Source organism: Corvus moneduloides, chromosome 24, assembly GCF_009650955.1.
Source record: "Corvus moneduloides isolate bCorMon1 chromosome 24, bCorMon1.pri, whole genome shotgun sequence".
Taxonomy (NCBI): domain Eukaryota; kingdom Metazoa; phylum Chordata; class Aves; order Passeriformes; family Corvidae; genus Corvus; species Corvus moneduloides.
Genome location: NC_045499.1, coordinates 2696798 through 2712819, shown reverse-complemented (window position 1 = coordinate 2712819; position 16022 = coordinate 2696798). Strand labels below are relative to the sequence as shown.

Genomic DNA, 16022 nt, shown 5'->3' with positions numbered 1-16022 from the left:
GGCAGGGGAGGGGGTGCCCGCAGCTGGCGGGGGGCTGCGGGCAGGGCCGGGGGGCTGGTGGGTGTCTCCGAGAGCGGTGACTGAGTGAGGCGGTGCCAGGGCTGGGGGCGGATTTTTTGAGAAGAGCCTCAGCTCTTCAGAGCAGCGGCAGCCGCTGGAGGAGTTGGGCGGCTGTTGCTCCCTCTCCGCCCGGAGGAGGAGGAAGAGGAGGAAGAGGAGGAAGAAGAGGCTTCGGCTGCCGCCTCTCCGATCCTCCCTCCCCCCCCCCCCCCCCCCTTTCCGCCCCACACCTTTATGGACGAGCGCCGGAGCTTGCTCTACTCTCCGGCCGCCTCCTCCGCCGGCCGGCAGCCGCGGGGCGGCTCGAGCAGCAGCCACCACAACCTGGGCTACACCGAGCAGCCGCCCCCCGCCGCCCCCCAGCCGGCGCCCGAGCAGCAGGAGGAAGAGGGCGAAGAAGGGGAGGAAAGCAGCATGACCGTGGTGGGAGGCGGCGGCGGCGGCGACCCTTTGCTGGAGGAGCCCCAGCATCCCCCTGCGCTGCTCGGGGGGGACCGCTACGATCAGCCCCCGGCGCCGGCCGTGCCCGCCGGGCAGCCCGCGGGCGCGGGGGAGCACGAGTGCTGCGAGCGCGTGGTGATCAACATCTCGGGGCTGCGCTTCGAGACCCAGCTCAAGACCCTGGCACAGTTCCCCGAGACGCTGCTGGGGGACCCCCGGAAGAGGATGCGCTACTTCGACCCCCTGCGCAATGAGTATTTCTTCGACCGTAACCGTCCCAGCTTCGACGCCATCCTCTACTACTACCAGTCGGGAGGGCGCATCCGGCGTCCCGTCAACGTCCCCATCGACATCTTCTCCGAGGAGATCCGCTTCTACCAGCTGGGGGAGGAGGCCATGGAGAAGTTTCGGGAGGACGAGGGTTTCATTCGGGAGGAGCAGCGGCCGCTTCCCGAGAAGGAGTTTCAGCGCCAGGTGTGGCTCCTCTTTGAGTACCCCGAGAGCTCTGGGCCGGCCCGAGGCATTGCCATTGTCTCTGTCCTGGTCATCCTTATCTCTATCGTCATCTTCTGTCTGGAGACCCTGCCTGAATTCAGGGATGACCATGACTATGAGGGAACTGGAGGGCCCTTTGGGACAGGCAGTGGCCCTCTCCCACCTGATGCCTTCACCAACTCCTCATCCTCGGCTGTTTCCATGGTGTCATCCTTCACCGACCCTTTCTTTGTGGTGGAGACTTTGTGCATCATCTGGTTCTCCTTCGAGCTGCTGGTCCGTTTCTTTGCCTGCCCCAGCAAGGCCACCTTCTCCAAGAACATCATGAACATCATTGACATTGTGGCCATCATCCCCTACTTCATCACGCTGGGCACGGAGCTGGCTGAGCGGCAAGGCAACGGCCAGCAAGCCATGTCCTTGGCCATCCTCAGAGTCATCCGCCTCGTCAGGGTCTTCCGCATCTTCAAGCTCTCCCGGCACTCCAAGGGGTTGCAGATCCTGGGGCAGACCCTCAAGGCCAGCATGCGGGAGCTGGGCTTGCTCATCTTCTTCCTCTTCATCGGCGTCATCCTCTTCTCCAGCGCCGTTTACTTCGCGGAAGCCGATGATCCCAGCTCGGGGTTCAGTAGCATCCCCGATGCCTTCTGGTGGGCCGTGGTGACCATGACCACCGTGGGCTATGGGGACATGCACCCCATCACCATTGGGGGCAAGATTGTGGGGTCTCTGTGCGCCATCGCGGGGGTGCTGACCATCGCTTTGCCCGTGCCCGTCATCGTCTCCAATTTCAACTATTTCTACCACCGGGAGACGGAAGGTGAGGAACAAGCCCAGTACATGCATGTCGGGAGCTGCCAGCACCTCTCGTCCAGCGAGGAGATGAAGAAGGCTCGCAGCAATTCCACCCTCAGCAAGTCCGAGTACATGGTGATTGAGGAAGGGGCGATCAACCACAGTGCATTCAAACAGGCTGCCTTTAAAGCAGGCAACTGCACAACCACAAACAATCCCAACTGTGTGAACATCAAAAAGATCTTTACGGATGTTTAAAACAAACCCAAACCAAACGAACAGCAACAAAATCTGAGGATGCGGTGAAACAATACCAATGACAATACCAATAATAATGCAAAGTGACTGTGTGTCGGTGTTGTGTGGAACATGCACCATCGTCGGTCTGTGTGTGCCCTCGTTTTTATACCTTTATTTTTTTAGATCCTTCCTTTCTAAAGATCCAAAAGTAAAAGGATTTAAAATTCTCCGAGGAAAAGGACAGCCAAAGGGTAAAGAGAAGGAAGATGAAGACAAACCACACTCACTGTCAGAACAGGTGTTTGTTCTGCAACGTGTTGCAGGGCTGCTTTGCTTTTTGGGCTTTTGGGGAACCTCTTGCTTTGCTCCCGAATTTCCCCCCTCTTTCCCTAAGGGCAGCTTGTAGCCGATCTCCCTTCCATCACGTAAGATCACTTGTTGGATTAACAAACCCGGATTGGGTGGAGGAAGGAGGAAAACATGAGGCAGAGCGTACTGGGAGGGGGCTGGGAGGAAATAACCATTTAATTCTGCAGAGAGTCTCTGTTACCACATCGTTAAATGATGCTTAATATTGAAACATGTGATGTGCCATTACAGGCACATCCCAGATTCCCTTTTTCTCCCCGTTAGATCATTTATGAAATTCTAATCTGGTCAGAGACCGAGTGCAATCAATGCTGATTTAAATAGAAAAAAAACTCCCTAAGCCCTCGTTTTCTATTCTGAATTCCCTTCCCCTGTAACCTGATGGAATTATTTCCTCCAATGTCAAGTTTGTGGCCGTGCAGCAGGGATGTGTGCGGGGGGAGGGAGGGGAGAGGCAGACTGGAATGGTTTCGGGAGCCGCTGGCGCAGGGAGCGATGTCGGCGTGGAGCAGGATCCGTGACGGGCTCCTGGCCATGGCTGGGAGCCTCCAGCCCACCCAGCCAGAGACAAAGGGATATTTCCTCCTCTTTTTGCAAAGCCTTTGGAAGACATGCAGCCGCTTATCAGCAGAAGATTAAAGTGGCGAACACGCCTTCCAGCGGAAGTCACTAATTCCAACCGGAGTGATGCAGTTGCCATGGTGACCATGGTTTCCTGGGAAACCCCCAAAGGTTGTCATGGCATCCCTTCTCCCATCCCCCTTGGTCCTTGCTCTTCCTGCAAAAAAACCTTTCCAGATGGTTCCAGCTCCTCCATCCCACAAGACATCGTGGCTCGGCACCCCCTTCCTGGTCCCTGCCCCGCTGCTCCTCCCATGTGCCCAACAAAGCGTCCACAGGCAATAAGCACTCCCGGATCCACCTGTCCCTCACCTTGGCACTAAAATCCGGGGATGGAGGTTCATCCTGCTCCACCGAGAACGACCCCAAACCCTGGGGGAACTGGTGCCGATCAGCTGCCAGGAAGCTTGGCCGGGGAGCCTCGGCAGCTTTGTGAAACAAGGGGGACAATAAAAAACAGGATTGAAAAATAACCAAAAATCCCGCCGGGAAAAATCACCGGCTTCATCTTCACGTGTGCGCCAGGGGCCATGGGACATCTGACAGGATCAGGTGAGCTTTGCACGGAGGAGAGTTCAATGGAGCCATAAAGTAATGTTGGTTTTTTTTGGACAAACCCCATGCTTTTCACTGCTTACTTTTATTCTCCAGCTTATCCTGCCGTTCTCGGGTATTTTTATACACGTTAGATAAAGTGGGATCAAATCCTGTAGCTCCTCTGATTGAATTTGCTTTTTAGTGCTGTGGGAGGAGGAAAACCCTGCTGCTTCTGTGCAGCTGGATTGCTTCACTTCTGTGCTAAAAAGGTGATTTCCGTGGTTTAGTGCTCCCATCCAGCCCCTGCCATTGGTGAAGGCCAAAGGCAGCTTGGCCTTGAGAGCTTTGGCTCCAGCTCTGCTCAATTTTGCTGGATTTTGGGTTAAGAAAAGCCAAATTCCTCCGAGGTAGCACACGGAACAGGGATGCTGTTAAATACCTACAGCAAAGAGAGATTTGGCCCCAGCCTCTGCAAGTCACACCTTTCCCAAGGCTGTGGAGAGGGGGCTTGTCCTGAGAGATGCCAGCCATGCCAAAATCGGAGTTTAGCTGGGATTTTTCCCAGACTTAGAAGGATCTGGATGGTTTGTAGCACTCTCCCTTAGCCACAGTCAATAAACCCAAGAAAAACATCAGAGCCTCTCCTTGGCTGCTGGGGTGGGATGGTTTTATAGGAGCTACCAGAGGTTTCATCAGCTGAGGGTCCAAGAGATGATCTTTATCAGGGAGATGCTCTGGAACATCATGGGAAGGTACAAACCTGAGATCCCTTGTCCAGGGTCACTGGGATTCCTTGTCTAGGATAACTGGGAACATCTCAGTGCGGCTTTTCCCCAGGCTGCCAGTGGGCTAAAATGTCATTTCTGCCTATGAGCTCTCACTTTTTATTGTTATTCTCTTTTATTGTTATTAAATTTTATTGTTGTTAAAGCTTTCCCACACACCTATTCCTAAAAGGAAGGTTTGAGTTTAAGAGCAGTGGAAACATCTCAGTCAGGAGAGTTGCAGATGAGTTCTGGGTTGGTGTTTTCCCCGTGGCAGCTGCACAGGGTACGGAAACCACATGTTCTCCTGGAAATGGCACAGGAACAATTTTCAGTTTCTCTGTCATCTTAAATAAGCAGAGGCCTTGCAGGTTGTTGGTTTGTTTTCCTGACTCCTCCCTGCCTGGTTTTGTAGGAGCAGAGTAGTTTCAAAGGGATTTTATTGACAGCAAAGGATGCTTTATGGGAGAGGTGACAAGAAAACCACTTCATCCACTAGGGTAAAAGGCAGCTTTGCTCTGGTAGAATCCCAGAATGGTTTGGGTGGGAAGACCTTAAGGACGATCCAGTGCCACCCCTGCCATGGGCAGGGACACCTCCCACTGTTCCGGGCTGCTCCAAGCCCCGTCCAGCCTGGCCTTGGACTCTGCCAGGGATCCAGGGGCAGCCACAGCTTCTCTGGGCACCCTGTGCCAGGGCCTCCCCACCCTCACAGGGGAGGATTTCTTCCATATATCTGACCTAAATTTTCCCCTTTTTGATGTTCAAAAAAATACTTTTCAGTACTGAGCGATATCGCTGAAAAACACAAATTCACTGATGCTCTGTCTTTTAGATGCACCCCAAAAATTGAAAGTGGAGAACTGGTGATATCCTTTGGATGTTCTGCCCTGTTTCTCTGCATCTTCCCTCTCTGCTGTCTCATGGGTACCATTCAGTGAGAGAAACTGAGCCACCTGAGCCACCTGCTCTCGAGGAAGGTGTCCCATGGCTGGGAGCTGGAACGGGATGGTCTTTAAGATCCGTTCCAACCCAAACCATTCAGTGACTCTGATAAACACCTTCTGTTCCGTGGTCTGACGGCTTCTCTGGAACTGGCTGCTGCACATGTTGTGCCAGGAATTGGAGAGATCCCTGAAACGCCGGGCTCTCCCCAGCCAGCTGTTACTTAAGTGGCTCTGCTCTCCTGCCGTGTGCCCCATCAGGACACGGCAGTGTCTCAGCAGCCACTGGGGAGTTACAGAGGAGCCTTGGAGTCGCCAGTCCCTAATGTGCTTAGAGGGGCAGCATTAGGGGATTAGCATTAGTGGAGCTGCTGTCTGCGAGGCAAAGGGCTTGCCTAGACTCGGCTTATTCCATTAAACGGAGGAAAGGGCATTACCTCCAGCTCCTGGCTGACGGCTCCCAGTACCCCCAGAGCGAGCACAGGGTCCCCGCAGCGCTTGGCAATCCCCGTGTGGTCTCCACGTCCTCCCTGCCACACCCCCGTCCCTTGTCCTTCATCCCTGTCACCTGAGAGACACAGGGACACTGAAGGATGGCAACAAGGATGGAAGAGGCAGCTCCCACCCCAGGGATGCAGCCCTGGGAGGCTGGAGCTGCCTGCACGGATGCCCTCAGTTGATTTCAGAAAGCTTTGGGTTGAAAAGAGCCTTAAAGAGCATCTTGTTCCAGCCCCCACCCAGGGGCACTGGGTGCCGTAGAGCCTTGTACCTCCTGTTTTCTGCTTCACAGCCCCCCTATCAGTTTCCCTTTCCCTCTGCCTGTATTTTGGGACTTGTTCCCCTATTTCAGCCCTCGGTGCCGCATTGAAACACGTCCTTGGTGCTGGGGGTGCAGGGACACGCAGCGGCCGCAACCCTGGCCCCTCCACTCGGTACTTTGACACCGTCACCTTTTTCTCCTGCTCCTTTGCCCTCTTTTTTGTGTGTTTTCAGGCCTGAACTCCTTCAAAAGGTTCTGTTGTTCTCCAGCACAATAGATGCCCTTCGGGTGCTTGGGGTGGCCGGAGCGGAGCAGTATCCATCCCACCCCACGTGTGGACACAGACAAGGGCTGGAGATATCTCTTTCCTCCAGGAGGGTTAAATTTCTTCCCAGGCAATTGTTCCTGTTCTATCCCTTGACAAAAGGAGCCGTTTTTGGTTTTAATCCCCAGTTTATGGGCAATTAAGCAGCGGCAAAGGGCAGACAAGTGCTTTCCCCGGCAGAGTGGAAGGAGCCAGCCAGGGTCATTGCTCCAAAGGGGTCTCTCCTGCAGGGATGTAGCACAAGGAAAGGGTGTTTGGCAGTGGTTGGTGTGTACGGGGAGCGTTGTGTGTAAAATCCGTTTAATTGTGTAGTTTGGAGCCCTCTCCTGCCAAGCTTTTAAAATATGCATATCTTGGTGCGGGCACACGGAGGCTCCACCGCCGCCGGGTGGAAGCAAGGCTTGGTTTTCCCTATTTTTAAACGCTTTAACAAACGATCTCTGGGTAGGCTGCAAACCTGGCAGTGCAAACAGGCAAGCAGGGTTTAACTGCGACTTATTTTGCCCTCCGGTCTCAGTTCTGTGTGTGCCTGGGAGGAGAGCTCAATGCCCCGGCGTCCTCGTGCCAGGGCGGTCGTATGGGAGCAGGGAAATAGGGGATTTCTGGATGTTGTATGACCTTTGTCATAGATGACCGTTGAGGTCCCTTCCAACCCAAAGCATTTGACGATCCGGTGGTTACAGGGGGCTGTGGGCAGGGCCATACCCAAGGAACCGTCTCACTCCTCTGGAGCCGGCGCTGCTCCCCTGCACCCTCCCCAATGTGGGTGCAGGAATGGGGCTCTCGGCTCGGCTTTGGGGCTGTCGTACAGCTGCAGGATGTGTTAAGGATGGGATGTTGCTGCCTTTCCCCGTTTCCCTGGGTGCTGCTTGCATGGCTGAGGTCCAGGCAATCCCGGTGGGTGCAGGGTGGCATCAGCCCTCTGCCCGTGCCAGAGCTGGGAGTTGGGCACTGAGCACCGAGGGATGGAGCCATGTGCTTCTTTTCCTTGGAAACAGTCCTGGGGCTGTGGCCGTCACCACTTTGACGAGGACGTTTGGGGGATATTTTGGGTGCCCTGAGGTGCCTCGTCCCATCTGGGAATCACTTGTCCAGCAGTGGAGGCTGCTTGATCCATTTCAAGGGGGGTGAAGACTTAGGTCAGACTGGCACCAGGAGGAGGATCCAGCCCCAGCCATGCCTTAGGGAAGAGCCATCCCCTGGCAGGGACACATTCGCTGCCGGGGGATCCCTGCAGAACAGCCCCAGCCTCATCTCCCAGCCCCTCCCAGCTCTTGCTCCAGCCAAAGCTCTCCCAGCTCTGCTGTGCTTGAGCTTGGGGTCCAACCGAGACCTTTGACTCCCGTGCTTGGCTCCCCGAACAGGCCAGTGAGTGACGGTGTCCCTGCCCCAGAGATGTTTGTCCCCCCGATGGCCGCGTGTTGGCTGCTCCGCTCTGGGAAGGCGTCGGGGCTCCTGCTCTTTGTCACTCAGGGAATCCCAGTTTTTGCTCCTGAGAAGCAACCTGTGTGTGGAAGGGGGATGTGTGCGGAGTCCCACACCACCCTCACAGCCGGAGCCCTTTTATCGCCGTTTCTGGCAAAACTCAGCCACAAACACAAGCCCCGTGAGCCTCTCTGTGCTTTTCCTCCCGGGATTCAGGTGCTGCTCTGACACCCGCGGGGTTCAGGGTCCGCCTGTGTCTCATCACCGCTCAGAGCCTGAATTTTCCGTGCTGAGGATGCTCGGCAGCCGGGCAGGGAAACCTCCCCGCATGAACCTCCCCGCAGGGCACCGTCACTTTTCTCCTCCTTATGAACCAAGACATGCTCAAATAAATTAGAACATGTCTCCCATCTCCTTCAGCTTCTCGCTGGAGTCAGGAGGAGCCGGGATGCTCCCTGATCACTGCTCTTCCCTGCTCAGAGCGGCAGCAGCCGTTCCCTGCTGGCTCTGCACACTCATTGCGAGACCCCCGGCTCAGCCGCGCCGACGGCAGCAGGCGCTGCTGGGTTTGTTTGGGAATGATTCATTTCCTTGAGACTCGTAATTTCGATGCTTTTCTGAGCGTGTTGAAGCTCTCTTGCTTTGCTCCAGTGGTTGCACTTCATTTTTAGCATTTCTGAACACCCTGGCTGGGCGGGCTGGGGTTGGATGTGTGGCTTGTGAGGGAAGATGAGCCCGTGGCCCCCTCCACTCGCCCCACCAAGGCTGCAAAGTGCAGTCGGGTTTATTTTGAGGCTGACCAGCACCAGCTGCTTTGCTTTGCTTCCCCCAAAGCACCACCATGCATAGAAAAGGAAAATCCTTTAGGGTTTTATCGTGGTCTGCTCAGTGGTGGAAGCACCAAAGGCTCGACCGTGGCAGCGGGATCGGGGCGGCTGCAGCAGGGTCTGTGCTTGGGGTGAAGCTAAAGGTTGGGATGGGGGACGGATGGGATGAACACACACTTTGCAAAGTGTTTCCTGCATTTGCAGAGAGCTGAGTTTGCCCTCGGGCTTGGTGCAAGGACGGAGCCGCGTGCAGAGCGGGTGGGGGGTGATGCTGAGCTGTTCAGGGGGTTTGGGTTGCAAATCCAGGGAAATGCGTCCCTGCTCCCAGACCTGTGGGGTTTGCTCCCTGGCTTTGGGCAGGTTGGCTCCTCCGTGCCTCAGTTTCCCCATCTGTACACGGCACCGAGCAGCCTCGGGAAGCGTTTGCAATGAAACTCCGTGGAAGGAAGGGGCAGTTTTGAAACACAGAGCAAGAAGCGAGGACTCCTCCAAAGGTTTTATGGGATTCAGCTTTCTTGAGGCTGGACAAGCCTACAGACTCTGTCCTGGGTCCCCCAGTAATCCCAGTAATCCCTCCCTTGGCTGGAGGGAAGCCTGAGATTTCACACAGCTTCCCAAACTGCCAGCTCTGCCTTCGGCTCCCCATCAACATCCTCCTTTCCCGTGATTTCTTCACTCTGCATCTTCCCTTTTCCACCCTTCCAGCCCATTTCTCCTGAAATCTCTGTGCATTTAGGGTTGAGAACCCTCTTCTCCCTCCTTGCTGGTCTCTGCTTGAAGCTGCCACTGTGTCTCCTGTGCAATTTAACCTCACGCTGTTGCAGCAGGTCAGAAACCAGACACAAGAAATTTGGGCTTAAAATGGCCCTGGCTGCTGAGAGTTTGAGTTTGCAGGGGGGGTGAGGAAGGAGTCGCTGTGAACTGGATGTGGCACTGCAGGCTTGAGGGGTTTTCCACCTCTGCCCGTGCCTCGGTGGGTGCAGGGGCCTGAATGATATTCCACACTTTAAATCCTTCGGAATTAAGGCAGGAAATCTTCTTTGTGCAGCATCAGAAACAAGCCTGGGCTGTTCTGTCCTGGGGCTGGAAATTTTCAGGGATCTTTCTCCCGTCCTGGTTGGAAGATGCTCTGAAAAAACCCAGCGAGCCCGAGGAGGAGCGAGTGGGGAACACGCCCTGGGTCCAGCTGGGTTTCTCACTTGGGAGATCTCCTGGGAATTTGGCTTTTTTGGTTTTCTTAACCCAACAGCCACGCAATTCCCTTGAGGAGAGCTTTACACAACACCTTTATCAGCCAAGCGTGGCACTCAGTCAGAGATATCAGTTAATTTGATAAGATCTGTTTTCCCTAACGCTGCATTGATTGGCATCAATTAAATCTTCCTCTTTAATTCTGTCTGAAGACTCTCAGCCATTCCAGCACAGTGTTCCAGATCAGTGACAGATGGCCAGACCCGTTGGTTTTGCAGGTCGCTTTGTTTGTCCCTTAAGAAACTGTCCCAAACAGGAGCTGTTTCCCAGTCCTCTGGAAGGACTCAGGAGACGCTCAGTACTTGCACTCCCAGGAGCTGCTTTGCCAGCTCTGAGTGTTTAGATAGAAGTTATTTGGCTCAGCCAATTTAAAAACATCTAATTTTTGTGGCTGCTGTTTAATATCCTCTATTTCTCTTGGGATGGAGAGGATTTCCTCTCCCCAGTACGATGGAAAGACATCTGGATCCCTTCAGGAGCCGGAGCACTGATAGCTCCTGAGTGCTCCTGACTTCTCACTCCCACTGCTGCTCTCGCTGGATTCAGAGAAATGACACCATTGTTAGGCTGAGGAGTTGGCATTTCTTTCTTCACCAGCAAGGATACAGCTTGGAAAGGCTCCAGGTTACCCCAAAGCACTGCATTATTTGCCTGGTGGCAATTAAAATCGTTATTTACCACTTCATCTGGCGAGTCCCAACTCCACCATCACCTTCTTGCCCAGTGGCATTTCCTGGGCTGAAGGTGCTGTTTGGGTCTTGCTGGTGTATTTATTTATTTACTGAGTGTGTAATGCTCCAGTGATCCTTGAGGATCCTGGCAGTTTGGAGCCCTTCCCGGCTGGCAGGTGGGAGGGGTTTAATCCCCCAGCAAGCCCAGTCCAATAAAGCAGAAAGCCCTGTCAGCTTTAAGCCCCAGAATGGTCCTGCTGGCACTTCAGGATAAGCTGTGCTTGAGCAACTGCCTGGGCTGAGATCCTTGCTCGGAGCACTGAGCCCCTCTGGAAGCTCATTTCCCCAGTGCTGCACTGCCTCGCAAGGGGATCTTTGCTCCTGGCAGGGATTCCCATCCCTTTCCTTTCTCTGCTGGATTTTAGCATCCCTGTAGCATCATTGCTACATCCCTACATCCTCATCATCTCTGCAGATGCATTCTCAGCATCCCCAAAACATCCCCATCCCTCCGTCCCTGTCATCCCTGCAGCTTCATCCCTGCATCCTCATCATCCCTGCAACTCCATCTCTGCAATTTCATCATAGCTGCATCTTCATCATCCCTGCAACTACATCCCCAAATTCTCGTTATCCCTGCACCCTCATCTCTGCAACATCACCATCCCTACATCCTCATCATCCCTACATCCTCATCATCCCTGCAACTTCATCTGCAATTTCATCATAGCTGCAACATCATTCTCCCTGCATCCATATCATCCCTGCAACATCATCATTCCTGCATCCCCATTATCCCTGCAATGTCTTCCCTGCATCCTCATCATCCCTGCATCCTCATCATCCCTGCAACTTCATTCCCACATCCTCATTATTGTTGCAGCTTCATCCCTGCATCCCCATCATCCCTGCAACATCTCCATCCCTACATCCTGATCCCTGCAGCATCCAGAGAGGGGGTCTCTCCCTCCTCAGTGCATGGATCCCACCTGGCATGTCTCCATCCTGCCTCTCCCTCTGGGGAAAACAGGCTGATTTTGGGGCTGAGCGGGGACCAGGCAGGTCCCGGTGCCTTAGGCCGGGCTCTGAGCTGTGGCTGCGGCTCCTCCCAACCTTTCCCTCATCACCGGCTGCTGGTGAAGCACCCGGCTCCCAGAGCCTGTTCTGGGGAGCTGGGGTGCTCCAATTGCCACGGTGGGAACTAAAGGCAGAGCACGGATTTTTTGGAAAATGAGTGGGATAAAAACAGTTGCATTAAATTCTAGAAATTTCAGTGTCTTAGAGCAGAGCATCTCCCTGTGTTAAAATAGGAGTCAGGCTGAGTCCCTCGAGTGTAGAGCTAAGGATGCAATTCCAGCACTGCAGAGATTGGGGGATTTTGTGGGCCCTTTGCTGGACACCCCCATACCCACATCCAAATGGGATTTGGGGTTTGTGCTCTGTGGGAGCGACTGCACAGTCCAAGCTCTGGGAGTGGGATCAGCCCTGGCTCCTCGCATCACCTGGGCTGGGTTTATAAAATCAACCAGTTGCTCAATATCTCATGAATTACATCAGGTCAGAACAAACCCAGCTTGATTAAGATAAAAACACAAGGAAAACCCACTTGGCACTAATTATTCTGGGTTTGGAACTTGCTGTTAATGTGAGATAACAGTTAATAACCAGAATATATTTAATGAATCTTTTTCCTGTCTTTAGCTCACTTTAGACTGTGTGGCATTCAGTCCATTAAAGAATTTTAAATAGCAAATTTTCACTTTTCATTCGTGGGAAGTGGAGATGGGAATTTCTCAAGGGGGGGACCAAAGTGCAACATCTCTTCCACTTTACTTGAGAAAAGAAAGAACCTGTTCCTGGTTTCCAAAGCAGCCTGTGCATAAAAGTGGTTCTTTGCTCTGCCCAACAGATCACAGAAGAAGTTTTGAAACGAAGACCTTCAGGACTGTGTTGAGAAATAAAACACCTCCAAGGAAAGGACAAACATCCCAAACATTCCGGACACGGTGACCGACGCTGCCGTAGACCCGACTGACAGAGGGCCGGTCCTCCCCAGCTAAACCCAGTTCATATTCCATATATATACATTTCTATTTATATGTGGGATGTCTCCCACTTCATCTGTGTTTTCTAACAAGTGCATTATGTAGAAGGGAACATCTTTGGAGCCAGATTATCTTCAACTCATGTGCAATATAACGAGACTGAGCAAAGCCAGGAACAAGGAGGAGGAGAGGTGTAAATCACTTGGATGTTATTTCAGTCTTTTTTTATTATTATTTAAAAAAAAAACAACAACCAACTCTTGAAAGATTAAGCAACCAGAAAGGAAATGTTAAGCAGAGCTGCTAAAACTCAGCCCAAGTGTTTTGCTCGGGTTGGGAGGGAGTGGGGGGAAATTCGGTTGCTGTCGCTGTTTCCTGGCGAAGGCCACAGGCTGTTCTCAGCTCTTCGGGAATCGTTCCTGTTCCATTTTTCTCACTTTCCTGGAAATGCCCTTTATAAGTAGCTCTGTGCTGTACCAAAGGCTGTGATTTACTTTAAGTCCTTATTTAAGGAAGGAACATCTCTGCTGGTGCTGAGGAAAAGGGTGTTGAACAGTTGTGCCTTGCCATCAGGATCACTCCACGAAAAACTAAGGACAAATTGAAATTCCAAGGTGGAAAAGGTCTAAAAATCCAATTCTTGGCTGACCATGCTCCTGCTTCATTCCATGAGAGCCTCTCTGCCCTTGTCTGCACTTCCACAGTACTTCGGAATTGTGGGAATATTATAGGGTTGCCTTGCTAATTCCGTAATAATCGAGAATTCCATCCCTCCTTTGCCTGTTGCTGTTTCATTTTGCACACTGAGGTTCTTGCTGGCAGGTTTAGAGCTCTGGGTTGCCCGTACTGGGCTGGGAAGCTCTTAAAGCTGAGCTTTCTGTAACCTCACTGCTTTTGCCAGGGCTGCATGGATCAATATTATCCTGGTGCCACGGGATAAACGGTCTGTGAAGGGATAAATGCAAATGGCAAAGGGGTTGATGGTCTCTCCTGCTTCTGACTCCCCCTTTTCCCCCTCCCCAGCCTCATCCACCTCCTCACGCTGCCTCCATCCCCGCTTGGAGATTGAAACCCTCCCAGCACAGCCTCCGTCGGAGGAACAGAGCGAAACTCAGAACAGCGTTGGATTTAAGGGTGAAAATGATGTTGGAGGGACTCGGATGAGCACAGGAACCTCTTTGTCTGCATTGCAATAATTCCCTGGGAATGGTTTGGGAATGTTAATTTGGACTGGACAGAACCAAGTGAACCAGAGCTTCCTCTGAAGCTCAGGGGGAGGCAACAGGAACCAAAATCATTGTGTGTGAAACAGACCCTTGAGCTGATGCTGCTGATTGGTGCCCACGGACAAGCCTTGAGGTCCCCAGCACACACCTGGAAGGTGGAGCAAGGACCACTCTTCCAGAGGGAAGCTCCAAAACCTGGATCCTTCCCCCAGGGGAGATTTTACCTGCCTTTCACATGGAACATCCACAGGAGACACACGTTGGGTGCTTCGAGGCACAGCCCCAGAGAGGATGAATTTAAACCAACCCCTCCCTGGAAGGAAGGCTCAGAAATGGGAAAACTCGGGAATACTCAAGGCAAAGCAGCCAACTGCACCATGTTTCTGTCTTGCAGGAGAGCTTTGAAGGTGAACAAGAACCCTGCACACAAACGTCAGCTGAAATTTGGATTGAGAAATTCCCTTAACGCTGGGAAAGGATGTGATTCTTACAAGGAATGTGTCGACTTTGGTGAGGTCTCATTTATTCTGTTTGTTTTTTGAACACGGATGATTTCTTGGCTGGAATTCCTCCTCCTGCCATGGCAGGTGCACCACTGGTGGTGGAGACTTTGCTCATGGCAGAAGGGCTTGGGGGGCCCAAACACAGAAGTCTCTGGCGCTCTACACAGGTGCAGGTTGGGCAGAATGGGCTGAGATGGTGAGAAAAGAAGCAAAAGTTGTTAAACCCAGCAGTTTTAGCCAATTTAATCAGCTGGAGACTGAAGAGCGGATACGGATCTGGCTCTCAGTGGGACATTGCTCCTCTTGCATTTATTCCCAGCATGGTAGAACCCCTGTGGTCACTGGAGCTGTGGGCAAACGGAGGAGAAAGGGCCGGTGCTGCTGGCACCTGGATCTGTCACGGCTTTAACAGCGCGAGGTGCAGAGGGAGATGGGGATCGGGGACCGGGATTGCTGGAGCAGCACATGGAGCAGGTCCCTGAGCCCACGGAGATGAGCAGGAGGTGCCAAGGCTCGACAGGGATGCCGGGGAACCGCGGAGGTGAAACCACCCGCGGTGTGAAATCGATGCGGTGCGAAAGCCGCCTGCACAAATTAGAGCTAATTAGGCAGCGGCTCTCATTAACCTGGTTTGGCCGTGCCCTGCCCGGAGGCCAGCCCGTGGTGGGGGCGGGGAGAGGGAGCTTCTCCATGGGATCTTCCAGCAAATTGCTCCGCCGGCAAATCCCTGCGGCTGTGGCAGCAGCCGGGGCGCTCTGAGCGGGGCTCGTTTGTGCCCCTGGCACAGCCAAACGCCCTCCAGGCGCCCCTCCCCTGTCCCCGCACAGAGCAGCGGTGTCCCCCTGCCTGCCCCACCCCAGCACGGAAATGAATTACTGCTCGGACCATGAACATCTCGGAGACCTTAAACGACCCTTGTAAGGAGACCGGGAAAAGTGCCCGGTGTTCGGGGCTGAGGCTGAGCCGTTCCCGTCGCTGGGAACTCCCAAGCGCTCGCTCTTCCCCATTGGAGGAAGCTGCCGGCAGGCTGGGGGAGATGGAGCAGGGCTTTTTTGGGACGTCTCACCTCCCGAACCCCTAAGGAGCTGCAAAACGCATTTGTTTGCAGCCTCCCTGCAGCGTGACAGGTTCGCAGTGTGCTCTGGAGCCTGCAGAGGAGACTGAACAAAGCTTTAGCAGCTCTGAAATCGTGAGAGACTGACCCCAAACCCACTTTTCCGCCGCGCTGATGGGTTTGGGCTGCAAACAGCCTCAGGCCCCCATGAGAGGAGGGGGGCCCAGGCTGCCCGCAGAGGTAAGGGCACATTAACAGGAGGAGAATTGATTTTCTGGATTGCAGCACAGAGCTGGATCTTGGGAAGCCCTGGTCCCAAAGGTGTTATATTTAGTTTCTTTTGGAACATGATCTAGTAGCCCTTAAAATGGGGGATAGAATGTATCAGTACTAAAGTGATTTTTATTTTTCACCGGTGTTACAGAGAGCTTTTTTATGGCGTGTGTGTGTGTGTGTGTGTGTCTGTAACATAATGATACCTCATCTGTTTCCGGTAGCCACTTGTTACAGCGTCTCTCTGTTAGGGCTCAAAACTGTATTTTGATTATTAAAGTGGTGGGAAAAACCATATCCCTTCACCCGGTGGGGTTGGTGGGTCCCAGCCACCCCCCGGCCGTCTCACACCGATGATGACAATCTTGCCAAATGCCACCTCCCCTCGGTGTTGTA

General features: G+C 53.5%; 1 protein-coding gene across 1 annotated transcript; it reads left to right on the top strand.

Moving 5' to 3' along the window:
• Positions 1-247: 247 nt before the first annotated feature.
• Positions 248-15763, top strand: LOC116455352 (potassium voltage-gated channel subfamily A member 3-like). Its single transcript, XM_032133128.1, has 2 exons — positions 248-3573; positions 12435-15763. The coding sequence occupies exon 1, from the start codon at positions 295-297 to the stop codon at positions 2047-2049; it is 1755 nt and encodes a 584-aa protein (XP_031989019.1). The 5' UTR covers positions 248-294; the 3' UTR covers positions 2050-3573; positions 12435-15763.
• The last annotated feature ends 259 nt before the right edge of the window (positions 15764-16022 follow it).

Bases quoted from the DNA above. Each gene is read 5' to 3' on its own strand.
- LOC116455352 (XM_032133128.1), top strand. From the start codon at position 295: ATGGACGAGCGCCGGAGCTTGCTCTACTCTCCGGCCGCCTCCTCCGCC.